This window comes from Hipposideros armiger, unplaced genomic scaffold (assembly GCF_001890085.2).
Source record: "Hipposideros armiger isolate ML-2016 unplaced genomic scaffold, ASM189008v1 scaffold_221, whole genome shotgun sequence".
Taxonomy (NCBI): domain Eukaryota; kingdom Metazoa; phylum Chordata; class Mammalia; order Chiroptera; family Hipposideridae; genus Hipposideros; species Hipposideros armiger.
The window spans coordinates 776306-804161 of record NW_017731571.1 but is presented as its reverse complement, the minus strand read 5'-3'; the positions used below and the strand labels follow the sequence as shown (position 1 = coordinate 804161).

Genomic DNA, 27856 nt, shown 5'->3' with positions numbered 1-27856 from the left:
GACATTTCAGTACCTTCCTGCTTCCCAGTTTATCTTTTACCAAAAATCTAAAACCATTCTAATCTTTAAAGAAATGCAAATGAGAAGAGACTCTTTTAGGAAGCCCTGAAATACACTTGCCGCTGTTAGATGAGTGGGAGTTTCAGGTAGACATGGACACGTGTGTCACAAATGGAAGCTTTTGATACCAGGAGATTATTCACTTTTCAATGTGACCTAAATAGGTTCACATTTCAAATAGCCCTAAGAGTCTATTAAGTTTCCACAATTAAGAGATTGATTCTGTCAACTTAGAAAAATCTTATCTGATTACCTTTTAATGCTTTTGTTTGAGATTAGATAGAGATATATTTCTTGCATGGTTACCTACTGAAGAAAACAGTGACTGTTGGCAGATTGTCTAGAAAAGGAAGACCTTGATGGGGAGACTAAAATCCAAGAGAGTTGATGCCAGCTTCCTGGTTTTATGACCCAAGGTCGAGTAATATCTGATTTTTCATATCTCACAGACAGCTTACTAAATTCCTATGTACTCTGGGGGTTCCGTTCTTTTTCAGCCTCCTCTCTCCTTCCTATCAGATAAGGGTGAGGTTCTCAGTGATTACACTTTATACCCAGCTTCAGGGGGTCTAACCCCCCAGGAAATGCCCAGCTTTAGAATACTCAGAGTGTGACATGCCCTAGTGTCCTTGAGGCCCTGAAGTTAATGAGTAAAACCACAGAATAAAATCTAGATTCATAGATTCAGAATTTTAGAAGCGAAATTGATTTTCAGATGATCAAATCGAAGTATGATTATACTTGGGAATTTCCTGTTGCAGCCCGGTCTAGTGCTGTGCAGATCATAGGAATTTAATAATTCTGTGATAACTATAAGCACTATATAAGTCAAGTCATGAAAGATAGAGATTAATTTTGAAAGTACCAGGAAATTTGAGGTCTCTGTTGTCCTATCTAAAATGTGGTTGCCGTTGGTGGTCAGCACCTTTCTGGGAGTGTAAAACCAAAAGCAAAAAAGATCTAGGAACTAGCTTAGGGAAGCATAGACCAGAAGGCCCAAAGTGAAATAAACTGCAAAAGTTTGAGTACAGAGGGGTCGAGGCCCCTCTTTGTGTTGGTGCAGATATACATGTTGAAGTCAAAATACTTATGCGTTCGAGCCAGTTCCATGTTGATATTGTGAATGAAGTAGTAACTCTGTAATGAAGATACCGTCATTCAAAACTTGAACCTTTTTCCAGTGGACTTTATTTAAATTGATTGATCCATTCTTGTGGTTATTTTTTAGGGTAAATTCCTACAAGTTAAGGAGACTATATAATCACATTTAGAATTTATGGTGTACTGTCATGGGGTTTCTTTTCTAAATTAAAAAAATTTGTTTAAGTTGATAATAGGTGTTCATTTTCATTTTCAGATTCCTTATTTATTAGAAATACAGTAATAGCTTGGTTTGTGAGCATAATTCATTCCGGAAACAAACTACTCGTATTGCAAGACCGCTCGATTAGCACGTTAAAATGTATTAGAAGTGCTTGCTCGTCTTGCGGAACACTCATAAACCAAGTTACTCACAATCCAAAGTTTTACTGTATATGTTAATTTAAAACTCCAAACTCATAGAAAAAGAGATCAGGTATGGGGTTACCAGAGGGTGGGGGTGGGGGATGGAAATAGGAGAAAGGTGGTCAAAAGATACAATCTTCCAGTTATAGGATATACAAGTATGGGAGATGTAATGTATAGCATGATGACTATAGTTAATTATAATTCTTTTTTTTATTTTTTGCTTTCTCTTTTTGTTGTATCTTTATGAGATCATGGATGCTAACTAAATTTATAGCAGTAATCATTTCACAATATATGTAAGCCAAGCCATTATGCCATACACTTTAAACTTAAACAATGACGTATATCAGTTATATCTCAAAACTAGGAAAACATTTTTTTAGAGCTTTGAACACTTCCATCTGAAGTTATGAAAATTGCTTTTGTTAGTATGACTTTAAGTTTCCTTTTTAAAAATGAAATTATGGCACCCTCTGCTGATTTTCAAAGGAATTGCTGAATAGTAATATCCAGATATGACTACAGGAATGTATCACTGTATAATTGAGACTTTCTTGTCACTCACGTGAGTCATTTTTGTTTGTACTGTTCCTCACTAGGCAGTGTGGTGACACATGTGCTTGGTTAAACCCATATCTGAAGCAGGTAGAGGAACTAGAGTGAGCAAATACACAGGTGCATGAAATAACATGGTGTACTCGGGGATCTGCAGGTAGTTTTAGAGAGAATTTGAGGAAGGTATCCGTGTGGTTTTTGCGATGAAAGAAACTGGAGAGAGTGGAGGGTATGCATGATTTTAAGGAATTTTAACTTTATCATGAGAGTGCTCTTGAGTCATCTGATTGCTTTATTTAAAGTATTAATAGTAATGTGATCATTTAAGTTATCTTAGAAAGATAATGCTGGCCACAGTGTGCAGGAGTGGTTGGAGGTGGGGACAGACCAATTTGAGGATCACTGTATATGCTAAGTGGGCTGATTAGGATCCCAGAGAGACACCACAAGGCTCTGAGGTAGGAGAGGCTGGGAGACACTGAAGAGCTTTTCCAAAATATTTATCACGAAACCTTCAAATATATGGAAAAGTAGAACAGTACGATGACTACCCACATGACCACCTTGGATCCAACAATTGGTAGCATTTTGCCATATCTACATACCTACTTATGTACCTATCTACAGAAGTGTTTTAGAGTGAGTTGCACTTATCATTACTCTACACCCCTAATTACTTCAGCAAGCATCTCTCCAAACCCGGGCCATCAGGGGAGAAACATTCAGGGCAATAAAATTGGGGGTGAAGACAACGGGCTCTTTTATAGCCCATAAGAGAATCCACAGAGGCACAAAGGCTTGGTTTACTGTTATTAATGTGTGGTTATACAGTATTTTCCTCCTCTCCTCCTGAGACTTTCAGGAGATGGATAGATGGTAAGTGCTATGAAATTTTAAATAGAAACTTAGAAAACATTTTTAATCAGAAAAAAGGCCAATGTAAACAACAGTTGAAGAGAATAGTGTTCCTGGCCAAGGCAGTGGCCCATGCCACGCTTCCCCGTCAGAGGAGAGGAGCTGGCCGACCTTCTCCCAAAAGGAGGGCCTGGGAAGAAGGGCCAGGCCAGAGGCCCAGACTGGCAGAAGTTTGTGTGCGGAAGCAGGTGTGCAACCAGCGCACGGATGATCCAACTCATGGGTGATGGAGAGAGTGAGCACAGGCAAGCTGACTGGCATTAGCATGATTCCCTTACCACAGGGCTGGAGGGCGGTGGTGGGGAGAGCAGGACGCTGGAAACGCCAAAAAGCGCTGGACATAGACGCTGACCTTTTAATCCTTTTAATTAGTAGGGAATTTGCCTGCTGTACCTTCGGTCTCGTAAGTATTTTACGTTATGAGCAATGAGATTAGCAGCTCTTCTTCCTTTGGGCAGGAAAGCTAGGAAGGGGGTAGGCACAGGCAGAAAACATCTTGCATAATATTATCGTAGCTAAAATCGGTAGAGATTCCAGTGTTCCTTTATTCAATCCATACCGAGGGAGCTGCTGTCATTATGGCAAGCACGATGCTAAGACACTGGGAATTCAACGGGGAGCAACACAGACAAAAGTCCTTGCCTTCGTGTGTCTTCTATTCGAGTAGCAAAGACAGTACACAAGATAAATGAGATCTGTGTAGCATATTAGATTGGGAGAAGCGTTTAAGAAGAAACATTACGTGAGGGTGAGGGTGTGTGGAGATTTTAGAGAGGGAGGCCACGGGACGCCGCTAAGATGCCATTTGGGGAAAGACCTGTGAAACCTGAGCTACTTGAGCCGTGTTGATGTGCACGGTTTGCGTCATTTGCCATTTCTTGTGTGGGCCTGTCTCCTCTCAAGAATGTATGAATAGGAAGTGACTTACAGCTGGCTTCCATATGGTCTTTACTTTTTTTTTCTGTTTCTGTATACACGGGTTTTTTTTTTTTTTTTCAGTCAGATTCCTCCTCTAACCCTAAGATTTCTTGACAGAAATTAATCATAGGGGGAGTTTCTCTTTATGAAATTGTGTCTTTTCAGAGTATGTTAGTATAAGACAGTGTGTCTAAAAGTACCCTAAAAGGCTTTGAGAAGTTCTGTGAAATGTTCTTTTGTGTAAACGTTTCTCATGGTTTTTGAACAATGACTGGCATGTTATTTTCCTTAGCAACTTAATTTTTGTTCCATCTTCACATGAAACTTTGGAAATGTTAACTTTTCCCTTTTCCATTCATTTGGTTCACTCTGGAAACAAAAATATTCCTTTTCAGGGCTGTGATATGCAAATTAAAAATTTCAAAGTATAGTCAGTATATTCCAGCAATTAATAATAATGAAGTTTAAGTGTTGACATAGTTGATGAAAATAACATTAAAAAGTATATGAACAGGGCCGGCCAAGTGGTGCGTTGGTTAAGAGTTGGCTTGGGATGCCAGCTCTGAGCAGCAGTGCCCGGTTTGGATCCCACATGAGGACCAATGATGCTGCGCCCTCTACAGCTAAGATGGTGAACAACAGCTCGACCTGGAGCTGGGCTGCTGTGAGTCGCCAGCAACGGTGTAAGCTGCAGTGGAGCTGGCCGGCAGCTGGCATGAGCTTTCATGAGCTGCCATGAGCCGCTGTGAGTGGCTGTCCGATGGCCGGCGGGCGACTGCCTCACTTGGGAAGAGCGCAATGATAATACCAACATGGGCCAGTGAAGCGCCGTCCTCCACAACTAGACAGAAGAACAAAAGGACACAACTTGTCTGTTCCTCTTCCCCGATTCCCCAATGCTGTTCCCCTCTCTCAGTCCCCCAATAAAACCTTAAAAAAAATATATGAACAATGAAATACTCTGAAAATTACCCTTGGGTATAACTGACTTCAAATATGAGATTCTTTACTGTTTAACACATGAAGGGTCAATGCAGAACAGATTTTCTTTTATTGGGTTGTCGGAAAAGTCATGATGCATTTTTGCAATGAAAAACACAGAAAAAATATGTTATGACTTTTTTGACAACCCAATAGTTAATATAGGATTCACTATTTTTCTGTATTAGTCAACATTAGGGTCTTCAATTGTTCTTTAAGGGAATAATTCTTTTTTTGTTTTCAGCTTTGCAAATATTTAAAGTAGATGACTGTGTTAGAATCTGGGAAACATGAATGTACTCGTAAGCTCCCATGCAAGAAAGTGAGGATTTTCCTAAGAATGTAAAGGCAGACACCATGGATGAAAACCTAACTTGGTATAAAGTTGCTTGTATCATAAATTAACAGTACTTTTAAATTACATATTTCTTTTACCACTATCTATGATAGCTTTAAAAACTACATATGTAAATATGCACTACCAACCATTATATATTACATTTAGTTTACCTCTTTAGTGCTGTCTGTAATGAGAAAATACAATTAACTTTGGCATTATGATATAATTAATATACAAATGAGAACTGATGTTTGGAAAGCTTATTTCTTTATAACTCTGTTGGAGGACCTGAGAAACGGACAAAACCAGACAATTTGCATGATTTCTTCTGTTTATTTGGTAAACACATGAAACCATGTTTATAAATATTCAGATTCACTGCAGATGTTTTTTCGATAGCTAACGTTTTCAGGAACTATTGTGTTAAACCACACAATATTAATTAGTACCCAGTAAATAACAATGTAAATACTTAGAGTCAATGATTTATATTATTTAAAAATTATACCATCGGTATGATGGGTGTGTGAGTCAGGAGGGGGCTGGCTTGTGCTTCTGTAGCACACAGTTCCAACAACAACAGAAACTTTGTTGGGCAGCGTCATTGTCCAACCATAAATAGAAAAATTTCCAAAAGTAAATGAATTTTGTTAAGTTCACTACATTATATTCTTTGGTATAGCAATTGGGTTGTCCTTCATAACTGGTGGTAGTGATAGTTTAAACCATTTATTAAGCCCCAAATTTATAGGCTGGTATTAGTACTTTCCTTCCAACAAAGTTTTTATTTGTGAATTTGAAGGACAACAGTGATTTATGTGTTTCAAACTTGAGTTCCAAGACTGCTGTCCACACCCTGCTATGAAGACTGGCTTGTATTTGCAACTGTTGCTTAAATCAGTTTGCTTGTTTACTAGAGTTAAATTTTGCCATCTCTGATAATAACCTCTGGGTTATGGGGCAACTGTTCTGCCTATTAGTTTGTAGTAATTTCATTTCTTCCTTAGTCTGTCTTTAAGTATTGCACTCATTTAAAAAAAAATTGTGGTATAAAGCACATAACAAAATTTACCATATTAACCATTATTAAGTGTACAGTTTCGTAGTCTTAAGTAACAGATCTCCAGAACTTTTTTATACTGCAAAACTGAAACTCTATACCCAATAAACAAGTCCCCATTTCTGCCTCCCCTTAGCCCCTGGCAACAACCATTCTGCTTTCTGTTTCTATGAGTTTGGTTACTTTAAATACCTCATATAAGTGGACTCACACAGCAGTTTTCTTTTTGTGCCTGGCTTCTTTCACTTAGCATAATGTCCTCAAGTTTCATCCATGCTGTGGCATGTTACAGGACCTCCTTTTTTAAGGTGTATGATATTTCCATTGTATGTATTATATGCCATATTTTGTTTATTCATCTGTCTATGAGCATTTGATTTGCTTTCCCCTGTTGGCTGGCTATTGTGAATAATCCTGCAGTGAATATGGATTTGCAGATCTCTTTTAGAGGTTCTGCTTTCAATTCTGTTGGATATATACCTCGAAAAGGAATTGTTGCTAGGTCATATTGTTGCTAGAGGCTCACAGGGATGTCCAAGAGAGAACTCAACCCAGAACAGTGGTGACCGGGTTCTTGTCTCCACTCAAGAAAGAATTCAGGAGTGAGACAGATGCAGGAAAGCGAAAGTGATTTATTGAAAATGAAAGTACACACTTGAGAGGGAAGTGCAGGTGAACTCAGTGAACTAGTCTTGCCAAGGAAGTCACCATCAGGGGTCTTTATGCCTCCCTGGGTGGGAATTGATGACGTCCCATTGACGTGGTTCATTCATCTCTTCCCCCTGGGCAGGACCCTGTTTCCTGCTTTTTCTTCCTTATTTGGTTCCTTTGGAACTGTCAAGGAGTCAGATACATGATGGGAGTTGTAATAACTGCAATGCCAATGACATTATTAAAATTAGCTAAAGGTCAAATCCCCAGTCATTAGTCATGCTGGATGAAACTGGTTATTGTTTTTCTCCAGCTGCAGATGTTGGATATAGCCACTTGTTACTTGTGTAAATAGTCAGGTACCTCATGTTGTACGTCAGGGTAGGGTGGGTTGTCAGTTTCCTAGGGTACCTATCCTGCCTCAATATGATAATTCTATTTTTAATGTTTTGAGGGACCTTCATACTGTTTTCCACAGTGGCTATACACTGTTGTAAATTTTCACCAACAGAGCACAGGGTTCCAATTTCTCCATATTCTCACCAACAGTTATTTTCTGTTTTTTTGTTTGTTTGTTTGTTTGTTTTTTCTGGATAGTAACGATCATAATGGGTGCCAGGTGATATCTCATTTTGATTTATATTTTTACTAATGATCAATGATGTTGAACATCTTTTCACATGCTTGTTGGCATGTGCTTTTTGGAGAAGTGTCTCTAAGTCCTTTGCCCATTTTGTATTTTTTGTTGTTGAGTTGTAGGAGCTCATTATATATTCTGGATATTAACCCCTTATAAGATACATGATTTGCAAATATCGCTTCTATAGGTTGTCTCGTCACTGTGTTGATTGTTTTCTTTGTTTTTCAGAAGTTTTTTAAGTTTTATGGAGTCCCATTTGTCTATTTTTACTTTTGTTTCCTGTGCTTTTGGTGTCATATCCAAGAAATTATGACCAAATTCAATGTCATGAATTTTCCCTTTTATTTTCTTTTAGGAGTTTTATAGTTTTAGGTCTTATGTTTAGGTGTTTAATCTACTTTGTGTTAACTTTTGTGTATGGTGTATGGTAATAGTCCAACATACCAGGTATGACAACTAAGTTCGCGAACTTGCCACCATGCACTTACATTGGCAGCACTGTACAAACAGCTTGGTAAGGTTTCATAACCTTGGTATATCAGTGTCTCACAGCCGTGTCCGTGTCATCGTGTGGTGTGTCTTGTTGAGTGGCGCTCATTATTGTTGTTGCATGTTTTTGTGTGCCATCGTGAGAATATCTGAGCTTGAATTAGAGCAACAAACAAACATTAAATTTCTTGATAAACTTGGCAAGAATGGAAGTGAAATCAGGGATGTGTTAGTCCAAGTTTATGGGGATAATGCCATGGATGAAACATTTTTTTGAGGGGAGAAAACGCATCACTGATGAAGAGAGATCAGGGCAGCCAGTAATGAGCAGAACTGACAGAAACATTGCAAAAATTCGTCGAATGTGTGTCAAAATCATCAGCTGACTGTGAGAAGTACAGCAGAGAAAGTAAACATGGATAGAAAAACAGTTAGGAAAATCTTAACTGAAAATCTTGGCATGAGAAAGGAGTGTGCAAAAATGGTCCTAAAGGAGCTCACTGATGAACAAAAGCAAAGGAGAGTAGAAGTTTGCCAAGACCTTTTGGAGAGGCAAGACGATGTTTTGGGCCATGTTATCACTGGTGGTGAAACATGGGTGTACTAATACGACCCTGAAACAAAGTGTCGAAGTGCACAATGGAAGTCAACAATTCTCCATGACCAAAATATTTTCGTCAGTCCAAATCAAGAGTCAAAACAATGTTGCTAACTTTTTTCGATATTCGAGGGATTAGTCATTATGAATTTGTACCAACTGGACAAACAGTTAACCGAGTTTACTATATGGAAGTGCTGAAAAGGCTGCATGAAAATGACAAAAATGACCTGAACTTTTCACCAACAATTCATGGGTCTTGCATCACGACAATGCACCAGCTCACACGGCACTGTCTGTGAGGGAGTTTTTACCCAGTAAACAAATAACTATTGGAACACCCTCCCTACTCACCTGCTCTGGCCCCCAGTGACTTCTTTCTTTACCCAAAGATGAAGGAAATACTGAAAGGAAGACATTTTGATGACATTCAGGACATCAAGGATAATACGATGACAGCTCTGATGGCCATTCCAGAAAGAGTTCCAGAATTGCTTTGAAGGGTGGACTAGGTGCTGGTATCAGTGCATAGCTTCCCAAGGAGAGTACTTCAAAAGTGACCATAGTGATATTCAGCAATGAGGTATGTAGCACTTTTTCTAGAATAGCTCACAAATGTAATTGTCAGACCTCACAGTTCTTTTGCCTGTGGATATCCAGTTTTCCCAGTACCATTTTTGGAAGAGACTGCCCTTTCCCTATTAAGTAGCTATGGCACCTTGGTTGAAGATCATTTGACCATATGCCCAAGGGTTTTTTCTTGGGCTCACTATTCTGTTCCATTGATCTGAATGTCTGTCTTTATGCCAATACCACACTGGTTTGATTACTGTAGCTTTGTAATATGTTTTGAAATCAGGAAGTGTGAGGCCTCCAACTTTTTTCTTCTTTTTCAAGGTTGTTTTAGATTCTCAGGGTCCCTTGAGATTGAAATGTGAATTGTAGGGTAGTTTTTCTATTCTGCCAAAAATGTTATTGGGATTTTTGACAAGGATTGCATTAAATCTGTAGATTGCTTTTGGTAGTATGGATATTTTCACAATTATAAGTCGTCCAGTCTGTGAACATAGGATGTCTTTACATTTATTTGTGTCTTCTTTAATTTCTTTCAGTGATGGTTTTATAGTTTTTCTGTATATAGTTCTTTCACCTCCTTGGTTGAGTTTATCCCTAAGTATCTCATTCTTTTTGATGATATTGTGAATGTGATTGTTTCCTTAATTTCCTTTTTGGATTGTTCGTTGTTTGTGTATAGAAAATTAATTGATTTTTATGTGTTGATTTTAGATCCTGCAATTTTGCTAAATTTGTTTAGTAGTTTTAATATATTTTTTTTGTGTGTGTAATCTTTAGGATTTCTACATATAAGATCATGTAATGTCATCTGTGAACAGAGGTAATTTTACTTCCTTCCCAAATTAGATGACTTTTATTTCTTTTTCTTTCCAGTATGTTGAATAGAAGTGGTGAGAGTGGGCATCATTGCTTTGTTCCTCATCTTAGAGGAAAAGCTTTCAGTCTTTTACCATTGAGTATGATGCTAGCTGTGGGCTTTTCATATATGGCATTTGTTATGGTAAGGTAGTTTTTTTCCATTGCTAGTTTATTGAGTGTTTTAATCATGGAAAATATTGAATTTAGTCAAATGTTTTTTCCACATGAATTGAGATGACATGTGGTTTTGTTCTTCATTTGGTAAATGTGGTATATCACATTAATTGATTTTCATGTGTTGAACCATCCTTGCATTTCAGGGATAAGTCTCACTTGGTATATAATTCTTTTAATGTGCTGTTGAATTTGGTTTGATAGTTATTTTTAAGGAATTTTGAATTAATATTTATCGAGAATATTAGTCTATAGTTTTCTTGCAGCGTTTTTGTTTGCCTTTGGTATCAGGGTAATGCTGGCTTCAAAAGAGGATCTTGGTAGTATTCCCTTCTCTTCAATTTTGGGGATAAATTTGAGGAAGTTTGGTATGCTTTAAATGTTTAGTAGAGTTCTCCAGTAAAGTCATCTGGTCCGGGGCTTTTCTTTGCTGGGAGTTTTTTTTATTATTGTTTCAATCTCCTTATTAATTATAGATCTTTTTAGATTTTTAAATTTTGTCATGATTCAGTCTTGGTAAGTTCTATGTTTCTAGGAATTTATCCATTTATTGTAGGTTATCCAATTTATTGGTATGTAATTGTTAATAGTCAGTTGTAATCCTTGTTATTTCTGTAGCATCAGTTTTAATATCTTCTTTTTCATTTCTGATTTTAGTTATTTGAGTCTTCTCTCTTTTTTTTCTTAGTTTAGCTAAGTTTTTAAAAAAACCTCATAGTTTCATTGATTTTTTTCTATTCTCTATTTCATTTACTTCTGCTCTAATTTTATTATTTCCTTCTCCTAAATTTGTTCTTTTCCAGTTCTCTGAGTTATAAAGTTGAGTTATTGATTTTAGATTTTTCTTCTTTTTTAATGTAAGCATTCACAGCTATAAACTTCCCTCTTTGCATTGCTTCACTGTATTCCATAAGATTTGATACTTTGTTTTTTATTTTCATTTGTTCTAACATATTTTCTAATTTCCCTTGTGACTTCCTTTTTGGCTCATTGGCTGTTTAAGAGTATGTTGCTTAATTTCCACATATTTGTGGATTTTCATTTTTCTGTGTTTGATTTCTAGTTCCATTCCATTACAGGGTTTATTGCTATTGTTAACTTTGTTATAATTTAATAAATTCAACTCTTTAATAAGCACTTATTCTATTTTTATACATGTTAACAATTTATATAGGAAGTGATACATAATTTTAATGACTTGCTTTGGCTGATTTATTTTTAGGCTTCTCATGAAATTTTTTACTATGATTTGTGGTTAATGCTATGGTGATGTTTTGTTGATAAGCAAGAACTCAGTAGAGTTCAGAGTTATATTCTTGAGCTCCTGACGTAATTTACTGTAATTGTATAAAACATAGAGGAACAATATCCTTGGCCACCTTGCAAGATGTGACCATAGGTTTTGTAAGTGTCTGTGGCTTTTAAAGGGTATGCTTTTTGTAGATGTGGTCTAGTACTAAGTGTTCAAAATCAGTGGGTTGAAGGTAGAGAATATTGTTTTCCAAACCCATCCGAGATTTTGGGTCTGTCAGAGAAGCCATGCTTAGGTGACTGAAGAGCAAGCTAAAGGATGTGGATATGAAATGGAAAATTTTCTTATTTGTAAATAAACAGGATAAAACAAGGATATTAAGTATCTGGTGTGTTCCCAGTGCTTTAGATATGTTGTTTCATTTAGCCATCACAAGAAGTAAATGAGTCATAGATATTATTTCCATTTGACAGCTGAGAAAACTGAATGTGAAAGGTTAAATAAAAGAGTTAAGGGGTAGTATTGTGTAGTGTGGTTACTACTGTAAGGTATTAGCATCTTTTCAAACTGTGGGCTTGGGGCAAGTTGCTTAAAATTCAGTTTCCTCATTTAAAGATGATGATAATTCTTATGTTATAGGATTATCATGAGAATGAAATGAAACAATGCATGTTGAGTCTGGGAAATCGTGTGCACTTCAATGTTAACATTTATATGTACACATACACATGTATGTTCATACACACACATATAAAATATGAATACATATGTACATATACACATGTATATAAAATACACACACGTGTGTGTGTGTGTGTATTTATTTTATTTGGTTTTCCAAGGTCTCATACCCTGTCAGTTGTGCTAGTAAGTGGTAGAATCAAGAGACTGTTCTGTCTCCCACCAAAGCCTGTATTCTTTTCATTACAGGACCTCTTAAAAGTTTGCTAGATTAGAGGAAATGAGAAATAGAGTGATGAAAATGAGGTTGAAAAGTGTTAATAAAAGCTGACATCTGTTGATTGGCTACTCTAGATTAGGTGTTTTACTTATGTCATTGCATTTAATCTCATTTCATTAAATAGCCTGGCCAAGATCATGGAGTCAGTAAGGCAGAACTGGTCTGTCTCATTTCAAAATCTGTTCTCTTTTCATTAGGCAGTGCTGTCTCCCCATACATAAAATAATGAGCTTAACTCTGACTTCAAAGGGGAAGAGAGCTCTTGGAAGGCTGAAGTTAGTAACATAATGGAAGTACTGCTGAGTAGGGACCATTATGTAGGTTTTAGGGACATACGATGATATGGGTTCCATCCTCATGGCACTCTAGTGGGGGACATAAGCCCAACAAAAATATAAAATTTAATCGATGTGTCTTAATTATCAAAAATGACAAGATCAGTGTTTCCAGTAGAGGATTTACGAATATGCTGGTGGAATGCTGGGATGGATCTGGAATTGAGAATTAGTTAAGGAAAATGTAATGAAGTTATTTTCCCCTGCCTCCAACCATTAGAGGAAAGAGCTAAAATACAGAAAAACAAACAAAAAAAGTGGGTCATTGATGGTTAATGATGTACTCTTGAGTACTATCCAAGACTTTATAGTAGTGAGTGGTGGAAAGTAAATATAATGAAAAAAAAAAAAGGGTCGTCGTTAGAGAAGAAATGTCCCACTGAGGAGATGGGGGGTGTGCGCAGCGTTAGAAACACTGCTGGTTTTGCTTGAGGACAGTCTGAGAACCATCACCGGGGTCCTGGTGCACTAATTGTTATAGATGGTTTGGGTACTCTGGAATGAGGTCATTGCTTGCTTGTAAGTGCCAGTTCATTCATTACACCTGTTCTTCCAGACAAGGCGCAATTGAGTGAGTGAATGAGTGACTGTGGTGGTGTGTGCCTTCCCACTGAGAGCCCTGACCTGGAGAAGGCTTGACACACTCATGGTTGCGCTGCCCCTTTTGGGCAAGTGTGCCAGGGCTCCCTAGGAGTCTTAAAGCCTGGGTGTCTGAACCTGCGGATTATAAACCAGCATTTCTCTCGTTTCCTCTTTTAAGTCTTTAAAGTTTTATAGGATTTTTTCAATAGGATTCTTCTTTTCCGTGGCGTTGGTATTTTCCTTTCCATTTGTGGGGAAAGCAGATATGTGACTTTTGTGTTATATAATAACTGAACCCTGTTGAGTTTGCGAAATGTGGGATGTTTTCATTGTTCATAATTTTTCCCTTTTCCTTGAAATCTAGGAATTTCTTTGGTGTTTGGTTGTATAAAGCATATTTTCTTACATAAAGTGCCCTAATGTGTTGCCAGTTGTAAGCATATTTTTAATTTTCTATGTGTAGTGGCAAATTCTAAGGTTCTTGGACTAGTCGAAATTGAAATGTGATTTTATGAGTAGGAACAGCATAGTTTAAAATAACATATCTATTATTTTTGCATAATAAAAAATTGAAAAAAAATTTAGCTGACTCTGTTTTTTAATATTTAATAAGCAATAGAAACGTTACTGGAAAGCATGCTACTTTTAGATCTTTAAGTCACTAGCAGATAAGGAGTAATGGTATAGAAAGTGATCAGCCCACCTGACCCTCTACCTGTTTCTGGAAATAAAGTATTAGGGGAACATAGTCATACCCACTCATTTACGTATTGTCTGTGTTGAGACGGAGACCATATGAACCCCAGAGCCTAAAATGTTTACTGTCTGCCTTTTGCAGAAAATGTTTGCCCACCCCTGGCATAGAATAGCAGTTCTCAACTTTAGGGGGTCTCTGGACCTTTTTATACTCTTAAGAATTATTGAAGACTCCAAAGAATTTTGTTTATGTGGGTTAAATTGATATTGGAAATTAAAAAATTGTTTCAATTTAAAAAAAAACAATAATGCAAAACTTGCTACATGTTAACATAAATAACATTTTTATGAAAAATAACTTTTTCTCCCCAAAATGAAAACATTAATGAGTCGGGAATTTCTCTAATGGGTGGCTTAATAGAGGACAGTTATATTCTCATATCTATGTATACTTTCAATTTGTTGCTATGTATTGTGGTTGAAGGATTTGAAGAAAATCCAACTTCAGACAGATCTGCAGTTGAAAAAGGGAGGAATATTGTAATAGCCTGTTCAGTTAGTTATGGCTATTCTTTGATAAAACACCAAAACTTGTGTGATTGTTTCTTAAAGGGAGTTTCAATGTGGAATCTGATAATATGTCAATAAATTTATCGTATTGGAGCTTTAAAATCCATCAGTCAAGCTTGTACTTTGAATGAATGTTTTATTCATGCATGATTTTATAATATTATGCATCACTAATTTCAAAAGTACTGGTTCACACTCCAAATGTTGACACAATATAAAAAGAACCACTTATTAATATCACCACTGATCTTCTCCGAAGAGACTTTGGGAGGCCAATAGGAACTATGCAAAGTGGGGACTGGGATCCAGCATGTTTGCATTTCTCAGTTAACACGGTACCTTTCAAAGTGAGGACAGCCTCTAGTAGATGCACGTTTTATAAAATTCTTTTTTTTTTCTCGAAAGCTTATGTTTTATCCTTAGCAATACACTGTCAGTTTTCTTTGAAGTCCCAGACTCACTTGATTCATTTGCAAGAAAATGTTTGCCAAATACTCAAGCCTGATTAATCTGAGTAGCCTGAATAGTTTGCCTTTCAGTTGTTGGTTTCAAGTAAAAATGGTGTTACATGAAAAAATGATTGGCTCAGTTTACAAAAATGCTTGCACAAGTGCTTTTCTTTAAGGCAGCCATTATTTCGTTTACAGCAGCAGCGCTTTCTCTGTACTTCCCACTTCATCACAGAGTATTAAAAAGATGGGTGCTTGTCAGTTAATTATTAATCTTTATAACTTCATTAAGGACATTCTAAAGTGAACTTTTCTCTCTTCGTCTTTTTTTTTTTAATTTTTTTAAAAATGAGGGTGCTTAGCAGTGGAGAATACAAGGAAGAATTATTTCAGTTTGGAGCCAGTTGTTTTGCCCACCCAGCATAGCTTTTCATTGTTGGTGCAAATGTGGATATAGTGCAAAAGGCAAATAACATTTTTATTTTTATAAAAATTTAAAATTATTAAAATATTGTCAACAATTAATATAATCGATATCAATATAGCTAACATATACTATTAAATATTTAAAATATTTTAGTTTTATGAAAATAATTTGGCATCATGCACCCCTCTGAGCGGGTCTTGGAGTCCACTGGGTTCTGCAGACCACACTTTCAGAACTGCTGGTATAAATATCATTTTATATAAGCAGATTTATGCCACTTAGCTGTGTTGCCGCCTTTATTTTCTTATAATTATTATTCATGAACGTTTGAATAATAAGATACCAGTTTGCTTCTTGTATTTGCTAATATAACCAACGAATCTTTCAGCCTTTTGAAAATCTTTGATGTTCGATTTGTAAAAATTGAGCTTTTAAAGATCTTTTATATTACATTTGTAAAAATGTTTACTCCTGTTTGTTATTTTATTGCTCTATTAGATTTTGAAAGTATAACTTCAGTGTATTTGTCTCTGGTGAAGTAATCTACAGTTGGATTCCTGGGTATAGTTGTGGTCTCCTGAAATGATAGGATGTTAATATGATTATTAAATATTTATGATGGCAGTTAATTAAAAGTTTTCACATCCTTGAATACTCCCCCAACTTGAGAGGAAATTATGTTTGGATATGGGTCCGATACTTTATTCATTTGCATTAACTTTGTGGGTGTGTGTAATATTGTGATTTATAATAAGAAATATATATTTGGTCTTACTCCTGTTTTATGGCACAGCGCTCCTAAAACCCTTGAAATTACCTAAACTGTAAGAGTGATAAAGGTGGCTTGTTCAACCGCACCTTTATGTTAATAATTTATGTTAATGAGGTGACTTTTGGAAAGCCTCTAAGGATGGAGGCTGGTTGCTGGGGGATCAACCTTGATTAGAAGGTTGAAGCTGTCAGTTCCACTCCCACTGAAGAGGGGCTGGAGATTAAATCAGTCACCAATGGCCAATGATTTAATCATGCCTATGTATGAAGTCTCTATGAACACCCCAAAAGACGGGGTTCAGAGAGCTTCTGGGTTTGTGAACATGTGGAGGTGTGGGGAGAGGACATAGCATCTCCATGCCCTTTCCCAAATATCTTGCCCTATGTATCTCTTCCATCTGGCTGTGCTTCCGTGTATCTTTTTATAATAAACTGATGGTCTAGTAAGTAAATGTTTTCCTGAGTTCTTTGAGTGGCTCTAGCAAATTAAACCCAGGGAGGGGGTTATGTTTATGGGTAGTCGATCAGAAACACAGGTGACAACCTGGAATTTCGATTGACATCTGAAGGAGGAGGGGAGGTCTTGTAGGAGTGAGCCTTTAACCTGTGGGATCTGATGCTATCTCCAGGTAGAAAGTGTCAGAATTGAATTAAATTGTAGGCCTCTCGCTGATGATGTAGAATTGCTTGATGTGTGAAAACCATATCTGGCGCCAGAAGTGAAGTAGTGTTGTAGTGAGTATTGAGAGTAGAGGAGACATCAGTATATGTTTCTTTACTAGTGTATGTGTGTATGCATTTTTTTTTTTGCAAATGATTATTTCACTGGGTGCAATAAGAAAATATTTGCTCCACTGAAAACTCAAAAAAACTTTGCTTCAAACACTTGCACTTCTGCGGTTGACCACTAGATGTCACAAGTGCCACGGGAGCCCTAAGGATTACCCAGGGCTGGTAGAAATTGGACGTTGTAAGCTCCTAGACCTTCACATATTTCACTGTTTCCACATGATAGATGCCAGAAGAACCTGATACAGTGTGATATATAGAAGCAAGGTACAACTGGAATAATGAAATTTCAAAAATAAGCCTTTTTAAAGGAGGGTTGTAATAGTTCTATTGGGTATTGTAAATGCTTCAGGTGCACTTGATACCACTGTTATGTTCCTGGCGTTTGGGGCTCTCTCTTTTTTATAGAAAGATGGATTGAACTTCAATTTAAGAATATTTGGTAATCCCTCTCAGGACATACTGTAACAGCTGGTATTTTTGTGTTGTAGTAAATCGATTCCATACAACAGTCAGTAATAATTATGGCTGGGTTCTGACAAATTCCAAAGCATTTTCAATAAATTTAGCCAAAGAAAATAACATGATTACTACAAAAATTTAGCTCAGTTTGCAAGTTAAACCCAGCAACTCCGCTTCGTTCCACAAAATATTGAGCATTTTAATGGCCGGAATTTTAGCAAAGCATTTATTTTTTATTAATATACTTGTATGTGTTCTGAGAAGATAATTACTTTGTAGCATACATTTCTTAAATAATATGACTTTGGAAAATTTTAACCTTGAGTGTTCATTATGAAATAAAACATGAGAAATGCTAAAGCCTTTTATATATGGCATATATGTACAGAAGTAATATCAAATCAGAAGGGTGTTTTGATGTGGACTGTAAGGTTGTCTTAGTATTAATAGAATGTTTGTTTGATATAAGGATAAGTTTGCTTATATGGTGTGTGGTTTGTGAAAGTGAAACACTAACTTTTTTGAGTCATGTAGAAAGTGGTAGTTTTGCATGGTATGTGTATTTTTGTAGCTAGGCAGTTTATACCATACAAATTATTATGATTTTTCTCATGGCATAAAGAGCTTAAATTACATATACACGTACATATAACAGCTACCTACCCACATACACATAGATATATTGCTCTACTGGTAGAAATGTGTGTGTATGCACTTCACAGATTCTAACCTCTTTGTTTTTTCCAGCAGCAAACCAAAAGTCTACTTATTGAACGCATTCTTTAAATTATCTGTGGTCTGTTTTTGACTTTCCTTTTGTTTGAATTTAGGAACCCTTTTATGTAGTTGAATCTTAATCTTGATAGTTAGAATAATTTATAAAAGCAAAGCAGAATTGCCTTTTAAAATTGTTAGGGCAAACAGTTTCAGAGATGACCATTAATGAAACTTTGCTCTGTTTTTTTCTCTCTTATTTTTTATTTTTAACTTAGTGATTTATATTTTCATTTGGTATTTAAAATAATTGCTCTCATATTTTTGATGAACATTCTTCTCTATATGGATTTCTATGTGTATTTTAACTTTGTCAACCTTTGTAATAATACAAAACAGAATTCAAGACATTGTACAAGATAGGCTAGATTGTCTCTGACCAGAGTATTTGATGATGAATTTTTTCATACTGGCATTCACTTTGGTAATTAAAAAGCTAATTTAGAAGGCTTTAACAGAATTTTATAGTTTGGACTTTTTCAGGGGAAATTTGGCAAGCACAATTTTTCTTTATTCTGTAATATGAATCATCAATTTTAAGGTTTTAAGAATTGAAGTGAGGCAGTTTTTCGAGTGTTTGCGATATCTGTTTTTCTTGTTAATGTGCATTAAAATATGCTTTTAAATTACTGAATTTGCTTTATAGAGAACGGGGGAAAATTATTAAAAACAAACTTAAACACATTGTGTGGCTCTGCTGAGATTTCTAAAAAAATGTAAATGCAGTGTTTTTTCCGTTATTAGGCCGCAGTGGTCCAAATTTAAACCACATGGCCTTCTAGGTGTCAGGCCAATGTAAATTTTAATCGTGCTGCTTTCTTTTATGTTTTCATTTTATAATCTCATTACCTGAATTAAACAACTCCAATCATAATAGCCAGCATTTATTGTTTGCTTGCTGAGTGCCAGAGGCTGTGTTGTGTGCCTTAGTGTATTTAATTGTCAGACAATTCTAAATTGCTGCTATCTCTATTTGTATATAAAGAGATTAAGGCTTCCTAAGATTAAATAACTTGTCCTAGACCGAAGGTCTAGCACTGATTAGAGATTAGGTTAAACTCTTTTAAGTTTTTGCTCTTAACAACTATCATTAATGCCTTTACTGCTTATTTTGGGATAAACATTAGTTAAAATAGTTATTGAAAAAAATTGGTATTTTCCAAGATACATCAAAGCTTAATTTTTACTAGATGAATTTACTTTTGTATAGTAGCTTGGATTGTTAGGTTTAGTTTAGGTTATTAGCACTACTGTAATAACATCTTGCTTCAATTTTAGTATGTCAAGGTTATTTGCAGTTTTCAGTTAGAGAATTTTGCAGTTGTCATATTAGGATGAGCTATTTTTAAATATTACAATTAGTTATAAGTTGTTGACAATTTAGAGAGTCTCTGTTCTACATTAGAAACATATTGGGTTGTTGGAAAAGTCATGACATATTTTTTCTATGTTTTTGTTGCAAAAATGCGTCATGATTTTTCCGACAACTCAAAAGTTTAGAATTATAACAGGGGAAGGAATATTAGAATGGCATTGGCTTACTAAAGCGTCTTTAAGTTCTCCATCTACGCCTTCATCAGCCCTCAAACCAATGGTAAAAATCTTTGAGGAAGTCTTGATACATCCATGAAGAACTTTCGTGTTTTAACTAGAAATTTCACATCAAAATAAAAAACTCTCACGCTTAATATTTGCATGTAGCATGTTGAAAAAATTCTGAAGAATTGTGATCTCGCTCATAGTGGGTTGGAAAAAGAATTAGTTACAGAATATTGCAATTTAGTAATCTTCCTTATTATTTAAAACTGTTCCTTTTCTTTGTAGAAACGGCCTGCGCGATATATAGTTCTCCGTAGACAGCGTGGCTGCAGGCCGTGGAGCTGGAATTCCCTGTGGCTTTCTGAGCAGAGAGAGTGGAGTGCGGAGTCCAGCCTGCATCATGCCAGCTTTGTCAACAGGACCTGGTAGTGACACAGGTATGTGAACCCAAGAGGGGAAGTTTCCTTCCATCCTGACTTAAATCTACTTGTTTACCATGGAAAACAGCATTGCTTTAAGCAAGTGCAAGCAGGTCATGCTTGTTTTTCTATAACCAACACGAGGGGTGTGAAATCAACGCATCCTTCCAACATAAAATTTACGGGAGGGCTTGATTGCTGCTTCCTCCAGGGGGTAGTGGCTTATACTGATGGTCTTGTACTGTCCAGCCTTTTGGGATCATGTTATACATTTACACTTCTTTAAAAAATGTTAAGTACTTTAAGCATGCACAAAAGTGTGGCAAATACACAGTAGTCTCCCCTTACCTGTGGGGGATACATTCCAAGACCCCCAGGGGATGCCTGAACTCTCAGATCGCACTGAACCCTATAGATACTGTTTTTTCCTATACATACATACATACCTGTGATCACGTTTAATTTATAAATAAGGCACAGTAAGAGATTAATAACAATAACTAATAATAAAATAGACCAATTATAACAAATACTGTAATAAAAGTTGAGTGTGGCATTATTAAGTAAAATAAGGGTGACTTGAATGCCAGCGCGATCTGATAACCGAGATTGTTACTACATGACTAACAGGCGGGGAGCATATGCAGGGTGCAGACACTGCACAAAGAGATGATTCGTGTCCCCCGTGGGAAGGAGTGGGGCGGCCGGAGATGTCATCACACTAATCAGGACGGCGCACAATTTAAAACTTAGGAATTGTTTATTTCTGGAATTTTCCACTTAATATTTTTGGACCGTGGTTGACTGTGGAAAGTGAAACCACAGATAAGGGGGGACTACTGTACCATGATATTGAAATTAAGCTTCACTCAGATTTAATGACAGATAGGAACTTTCTTCCTATCTTCAGGCTTCTCATTTTTTTCTTTTAAGAAATAAAACGTTATCCCTAACCCATTCTTCCATTTTCTTTTTCCCGGTCACCAGGGGTTAAAAACTGTTTTGAAGTTGATACATGTCATTAAGGGATTCAGTTAAAACAGACACATTTCACCTTATCATCCAGTGTAAGACTTAGTGATACCTGGAATAAAGATTTCCAAGACAAGGAAAAAACCTATGCATGTGTGTAATGTGTGCAATCCCTCCTTCTGACCTGATTCAGGAGGTGAAGTGCGGATGGTCGATGCCCCTTGGAACTCCTATTCTGGGATTCCCCAGAATCAGCACTTTAAAAAAAAATGCGTGTTCCCGGATCCTTTCCTAGAACTAGTAAGACAGAATGTGAGTGGGTTTGAGGAGCTACACCATGAATTTTTAAGACCCCTCAAAAGAAGTGGTGGCATAGAATGTGACTAAAAAGGAAGTTTTCTGTGTTGCACTGACCATGCTGAGTTTGGTTCTGTTCAGACCATTCTATAACCAGCTGAAATAGCTGTCTCACACGAGACAGTTACTGGCACCATAATGTTTAAAAAGCTGAAGCACAAATTTGATTTTGTGTTGTATTATGTTACATTGGCATTTTTATTTGCACGACTGCAAGTATCATTCTTTGCTGTTTAAAGCATATTCACACTTACATTTTGGCAAGTTTTGTCTCATCTTTATTCATCGAGAATGATTTTCTTTTTTTCTACTGTGATTTACATTCAGGGTAGTTTTTCTTAGGAAGTGATTTTGATTTTTAAATTACATAAAAATCTTTTTCTTTTTTTTTGCAAGACATTAACTTGGAGGCCAATTTCTTGGAAAAAGTTTTTTCTTTATTTTAGTTTTTATGTAGTCCCACACTGTGTTGTATTATATAAAAGGAAGGATTTAACTTTCCATAGTGGTTTGGGAAATTAATAGATAAAATTTATTTGAATCATAAATTTACTACAGTTGTGTAATGAATTTAAGTTTTATGCCTTGGTAGTCACCAAAAATACCTTAGTTTAATTGAATGCAAAATAGCGTTGCTTACATCAAACTTGGGGAATGATTAAAAATGGGAGTATTTATAGTTTAAAAGGCAGTTTAGGTGTCAGTCATGAAAAATAGCATAGGCTATATAGCATTTGAAAAGGACTTTTCCACACATAGCTGGCTCACTTGGTGCAAATCTAAAATGCCTGTGTGACTCACACTTGGCTTTGTGATATTTTTTGACCTGTATGTCCCAACAAGGTTTGAGTCAGGCAGAGAGGTCGTGCCTGTTCCAAGAGTCACTGCAATTCGGGAAGTCCCAAAGTATGGTGTACCCATCAGATGCTTGTGGTTCCCTTGTAGTTCCCAGCAGACCAGATGCTGTTTACCAGCCAGGAGTCACGTGTACTGTGAGCAGTGTTGCCTAGCTGTTGTGCCATTATCAGGTCTCCAGGGGAACAGTCAGCATAACTGAAGGGCAGGTGCTCCTACAGCAGGAAACCGGTACCGGACTAACAGCAGCCCCAATGCACATGATGCTTTCAACGTAAAACTTCTATCACTTCTCCTTCTTCCTACTTATTTCACTAAGGAAAATATTTTTAATTACACAAGTAATACATAAAAGCACTCTCATTGTCAAAGATGCCTAGATTAAAAAAAGAAAGGAACGGTTACTCCCCACTCTTCCCTTGCGCCCGTCTTAGTTTCTGTCTCAGTTTGAGGGGCATCCTTCAAGAATTTTCTGTACATTAGACACATATGTATGAACATAAGTATATTGTTTTATGTGTTTATTTTTTAATCACAGAGTCTGTCATACTCTATGGACTGTTCTATAACTTTTCTTTTATACCAAGTAATATATCTTGGAGAGGTTTTTCATGGTGTGTGTGTGTGTGTCTGTCTCTACATACATCAGTATATCTGCCTCATTCTTTTAAACTAACACATTGTTTTCCATGGTGTCACAATTTAATGAACCAAACTATGTACTGTTAATGAAAACCCTGGCTTGACTCAATCTGATGGGGAAAATATTATATCTTAAGTGTTCAGTATCCATTTCTACTGACATTGGGCATATTTCTATTTGTTTAATGGACGTTTATTTCTCTGTGAATAAATGTCTATTCATATCCTTGCCCCGTTTTTCTATTGGTTTATCATTTTCTTATTTGCAGAATTTCTCTATTTTGTATTTTGTGTATTAATCCTTTAGATCATTTTAGGTCAAACACCATTTTTTATGGCCAGTCTTTTGTCCTTTTTTCTTCCTCAAATAATATCATTTTTTTTGTAGAAGTTGAAAACTTTTTTGTAGACAAATAAGTCTTTTCTGTAGGGTAATACTTTGTTTTCTTTTGCTTAAGATGACCTTTCCTTTCATGAAGATATTTCTCTAAGCTGTTCTAATAATTTAAAAAATTTAGATTTGCACATTTGGAATTTTAGTCCAACTGTAATTGTATGTGAAGTTAGGCAGTAATCTAATTTCCCACATGAACAGCCAATAGTCCCAGAATTATTTATTCAAAAGCCCATCCTTTTGACATAAATTTGTAATAGTCCCTCTATTGTATACTAGCATTACGTATGTTCTGGGTTTTGTTTCTTGGCTTTTGTGATCTGTTGATCTTATTTAAAAAAAGAAAATTTTAGTGGACTTTATTTTTTAGAGAAATTTTAGATGTACAGAAAGATTATGAAGATAATACAGATAATTTCGGTATACCTTATACCTTGTTCCCTGATTATTAGCATCTTATCTTAGTTGGCAACATTCATTTTAATTAATGAATCAATATTGATACATTATTAGTAACTAAAATCTATACTTTATTCGGATTTTCTTAGTTTTCCCCTAAATCCTTTTTTTTTTTTTTTTTGTTCCAGGACCTGATATTATATTATAGTTGTCGTTGTCTCATTAGGATCCTATTGACCTTAAACTTTTCTTAGACTTTCCTTGTTTGATGACCTTGACAGTTTGCGGGAGTTCTGGTCAGGTGTGTTGTAGAATTCCCTCTATTGGAATTAGTCTGCTATAAAGTGCCATTGTCATATCATATTAAGGGTAGGTACTGTCAACTTGATTTCTGACTGTTGATCAGCTGGCTGAAGTAGTGTTTGCCAGGTTTTTCCACCGTAAAGTTAACTTTCTTTTCCCACACTTCGCATACTGTCCTCTTTGGAAGGAGAGCTCTCTGTCAGAATAGTGTGTTATGCTCCCCCTCTTTTAGGGAAGTATCTGTATAAATTATGTGGCAGTCTTTGTCTCTTTTTTCCCATTCATTTATTGAATCATTTATTAAAATCTATGTGGACTCATAGATATTTATTCGTACTTTGGGTTGTAATCCAGTACTACTCTATTTGGTTGCTGACATTGGTCCAGCTTTGGCCATTGGGAGCTCTTTCACTTGGCTCCTTTGATATGCCCCATGTGACTTGTTTTTAACAGTTCCTTACTTTTGGCGCTACAAGGTGCTCCATGACTGTCTTACAGTGCCCGAGTCCTAGAATCTGCCACTTCTCTAAGGAGCCCCAGTTCTTTGTATTAGGAGATAGGATTAGGAACCCAGAGCTGGGTGATAATGTTTGCACGCTGCTATTGGAGTGTTGTTTTTTTGGCCCCCTCATCGGACAAGGGCAAAGAAATACATGGTGACTATTTTGAATGAGAAAAAAAATCATAAATTATAAATAAAGTGGATCCATAAAGTAAATATTACAAAATCAGGGAGAAGAGCATATTAATAAACTGCCTGACACACCTGTAATGTTTTCTATATGTTTTGGCTATCTACAATACTTTTGATGCTATGATTTTGTAATATTTTCTTAAAGGGAAGAGAAAGATAATTCAATCCAAACTCGTGTTTTCCTTTACTCACACACACAATACTTCTGAAACCAGGTGTGTGTGTGTGTGTGTGTGTGTGTGTGTGTGTGTGTGTGTGTGTGTGTGTGCGTGCTTCCCCACACCACACAATTCTGTGCAACACCAGCTAGGTGTCTTACAATTCAATTCTGAAACTAACTGGATTTAGTGCAGATCCCACAGTTTAAGGGCTCAGTCCCACAAGACCCCTCCCCCCACCCCAACCACTTCACATGCCAGTTGCAAGTAATAGGACCCCAGGCTACCCACAACTTCGGTCTGACTTGGCTACAAATCGGAAATTCCTGTGATCCTCTTCTTGAATTTGATCATTTGCCAGAACAGCACAGAACTCAGGGAAGCATTTACCGTTTATTATATAATAAAGGATATGATAAGGGATACAGATGAACAACTAGATGAAGTGATATATAAGTCAAGGTCTGAAAGGATCCTAAGCCGAGGAGCTTTCTGTCTTAGTGGAGTTGGGGTGTGTCACCCTCCCAGCACGTAGATGTGTTCACCAACCTGGAAATGCACTGAACCCCCATGCTTTTGGGAATTTGATGGAATTTTCCTCACATAGGCATGATTGACTATTAACTTAACCTCCAGTACCTCTTCTCTTCCCAGAAAATTGGAATTGAAAATTCCAAGCTTCTAATCATGGCTTGGTCTTTTTAGTGACCAGCGCTCATCCTGCAGCTATCCAGGCGCCCACCCAGAGTAACCTCATTAGAACAAAGGCTATCACTCAGGAAGTTAAAAGGGTATATCCAGATAGAGGCTCTGTGTTAGCCACTGGGGGCAGAGACCAGTGTATATAATTTGTGTTATTTCACACAATCCTTCTTACCTTACTGACCATTTATAAAATTATTATTGATAGTTTGGATGCAAATCGCATTGAACTTCATGCAGAAATTCTGATAAATTTCACTTTGAGTGATTCCCATTAAAAAGAAAAAGAATGTATGGTGCATTATTGAATATATTCCTGGCAGAAGATAATTTCCATTTTGACTTGGTATAAATGAGAATAGATTCTCCTGCTTACAATTTCACAGCTCTGGTGATTGGTAGAAGCTCTGCAAACTAGCTTCTGACTGGGTACACCTCAAACTACTCTTAACTTTCAGTGCCGGTTGCTATAGAACTTGATCACCCATTGATATGTACGTACATCCTCCTGGGCCTGCATCTTTGTGTCACGAGGGCAACTGAGGCAGCACCATGGGTTGCTGGAGTAATCAAAATCTTTTCTCCTGGGATGGCTAATGATAATTTAAATATATACAACAATAATGAGCTGTGTAATTATATGCCACTACATAACTATATTCTCACTAAACCCAAGTTAAATTTATCTTCCCTGCATCTCATCCTTAATTAGAGCCCCAAAAAGCTAGCAGCCTTTACGTATTCTTTTGTGCCTTTTTTTTTTTTAAGATTGCCATGCTGTGTTTAGGTGTGGATTGTTCAATTATCATTGTTGTGTAATATTCAGTTGTAGAACTGTATAGAAAGAGTTATAAACCACTCTGTGTGCATTCTACTGTTGATGGACATTTGGATTGTATCCAGTTTTTGGCAGTTATGAACAGTTTTGTTAAGAACATTCTTTTTCCTGTATCTTGATGCACACAGACATGTATTTCTATAGATGATTTACCTAGGAGTCAAATCGCAGTCATAGAGTACAATTGTCTTCAACTTTAAAAGAGAATGTCAATTTCTTTTCCAAAATATTAGTACTAATTTAATTTACAATGCCTGTGGAAGAGATTGTGTTGCTCCATGTTCTCACCATTGCTTGTTATCGTCAGGCTTTAAAAATTTTGGCACTCATCTGGTGGATGTATAGTGATATTTCATTGTAGTTTCAATTTGCATTTCTTGATTATTAAAGAGGTTGAGCACCTTCTCATTTTGGCCATTTAGATTCTCTTTTGTGAAGTATTGATGAAATCTTTCAATTATTTTTCTATTGTATTGTCTTATATGTGGGACATTTTTTATTTTCTAGATTCCAGTCATTTGTCAGTTTTGTTAATTGTATGTGTTAAAACCATCTTCTCTTATTCTGTGACTTGTCTTCTCATTCTTTTTGCTGTCCTCCCTTATTCTGTGTGCAGAAGTTATACATTTCAGTGTAGTTAAACAGCATTTTCTTTATGGTTACTGATTTCTATATTTTATTCATGAAATATTTAACTTATGGTCGTGAAGTTATTCCTTTTTCCATTTCCACTTTGATTTTATTATAGAACTAGAATACATTTTTGTGTAAGTATAATGTAAGGCTCCAAATTAATTTTTCTCACGTGGATATTCAGTTGTCTCACCATGACATTATAAAGACTGGCTTTTCCCCTCTGCTTGCAGTGCTACCATCTTGGACTTCATTACAACTTGACTATTGGTGGTGAGAGTGTGTGTTCTTGTATCTCAGAAGGGATTATTCCAACATTTGTTCTTTGTCATCTTTGCTTTAGTTTTTTTTTATATATGCCCTTTATTAGATTAAGAAAGTTGTTTTTTATTATTAATTTACAAAAAACTAAGTCATATTAATCCGAAAAAATATATGTACCCCTATGTTCATTGCAGCATTATTCACAATAGCTAAGACTTGGAAACAACCAAAATGCCCATCGGTAGATGACTGGATTAAGAAACTTTGGTACATTTACACAATGGAGTATTATTCA

General features: G+C 36.3%; 1 protein-coding gene across 1 annotated transcript in view; it reads left to right on the top strand.

The window, feature by feature from the left end:
- Nucleotides 1-27856, top strand: part of MPP7 (MAGUK p55 scaffold protein 7) — a 288725-nt gene that overhangs the window by 46444 nt on the left and 214425 nt on the right. The window contains exon 2 of the mRNA XM_019654387.1: nucleotides 20217-20368. Within this exon, the coding sequence (XP_019509932.1) occupies nucleotides 20332-20368 (37 nt within the window). The 5' untranslated portion in view covers nucleotides 20217-20331. The remainder of the gene's footprint in view (nucleotides 1-20216; nucleotides 20369-27856) is intronic.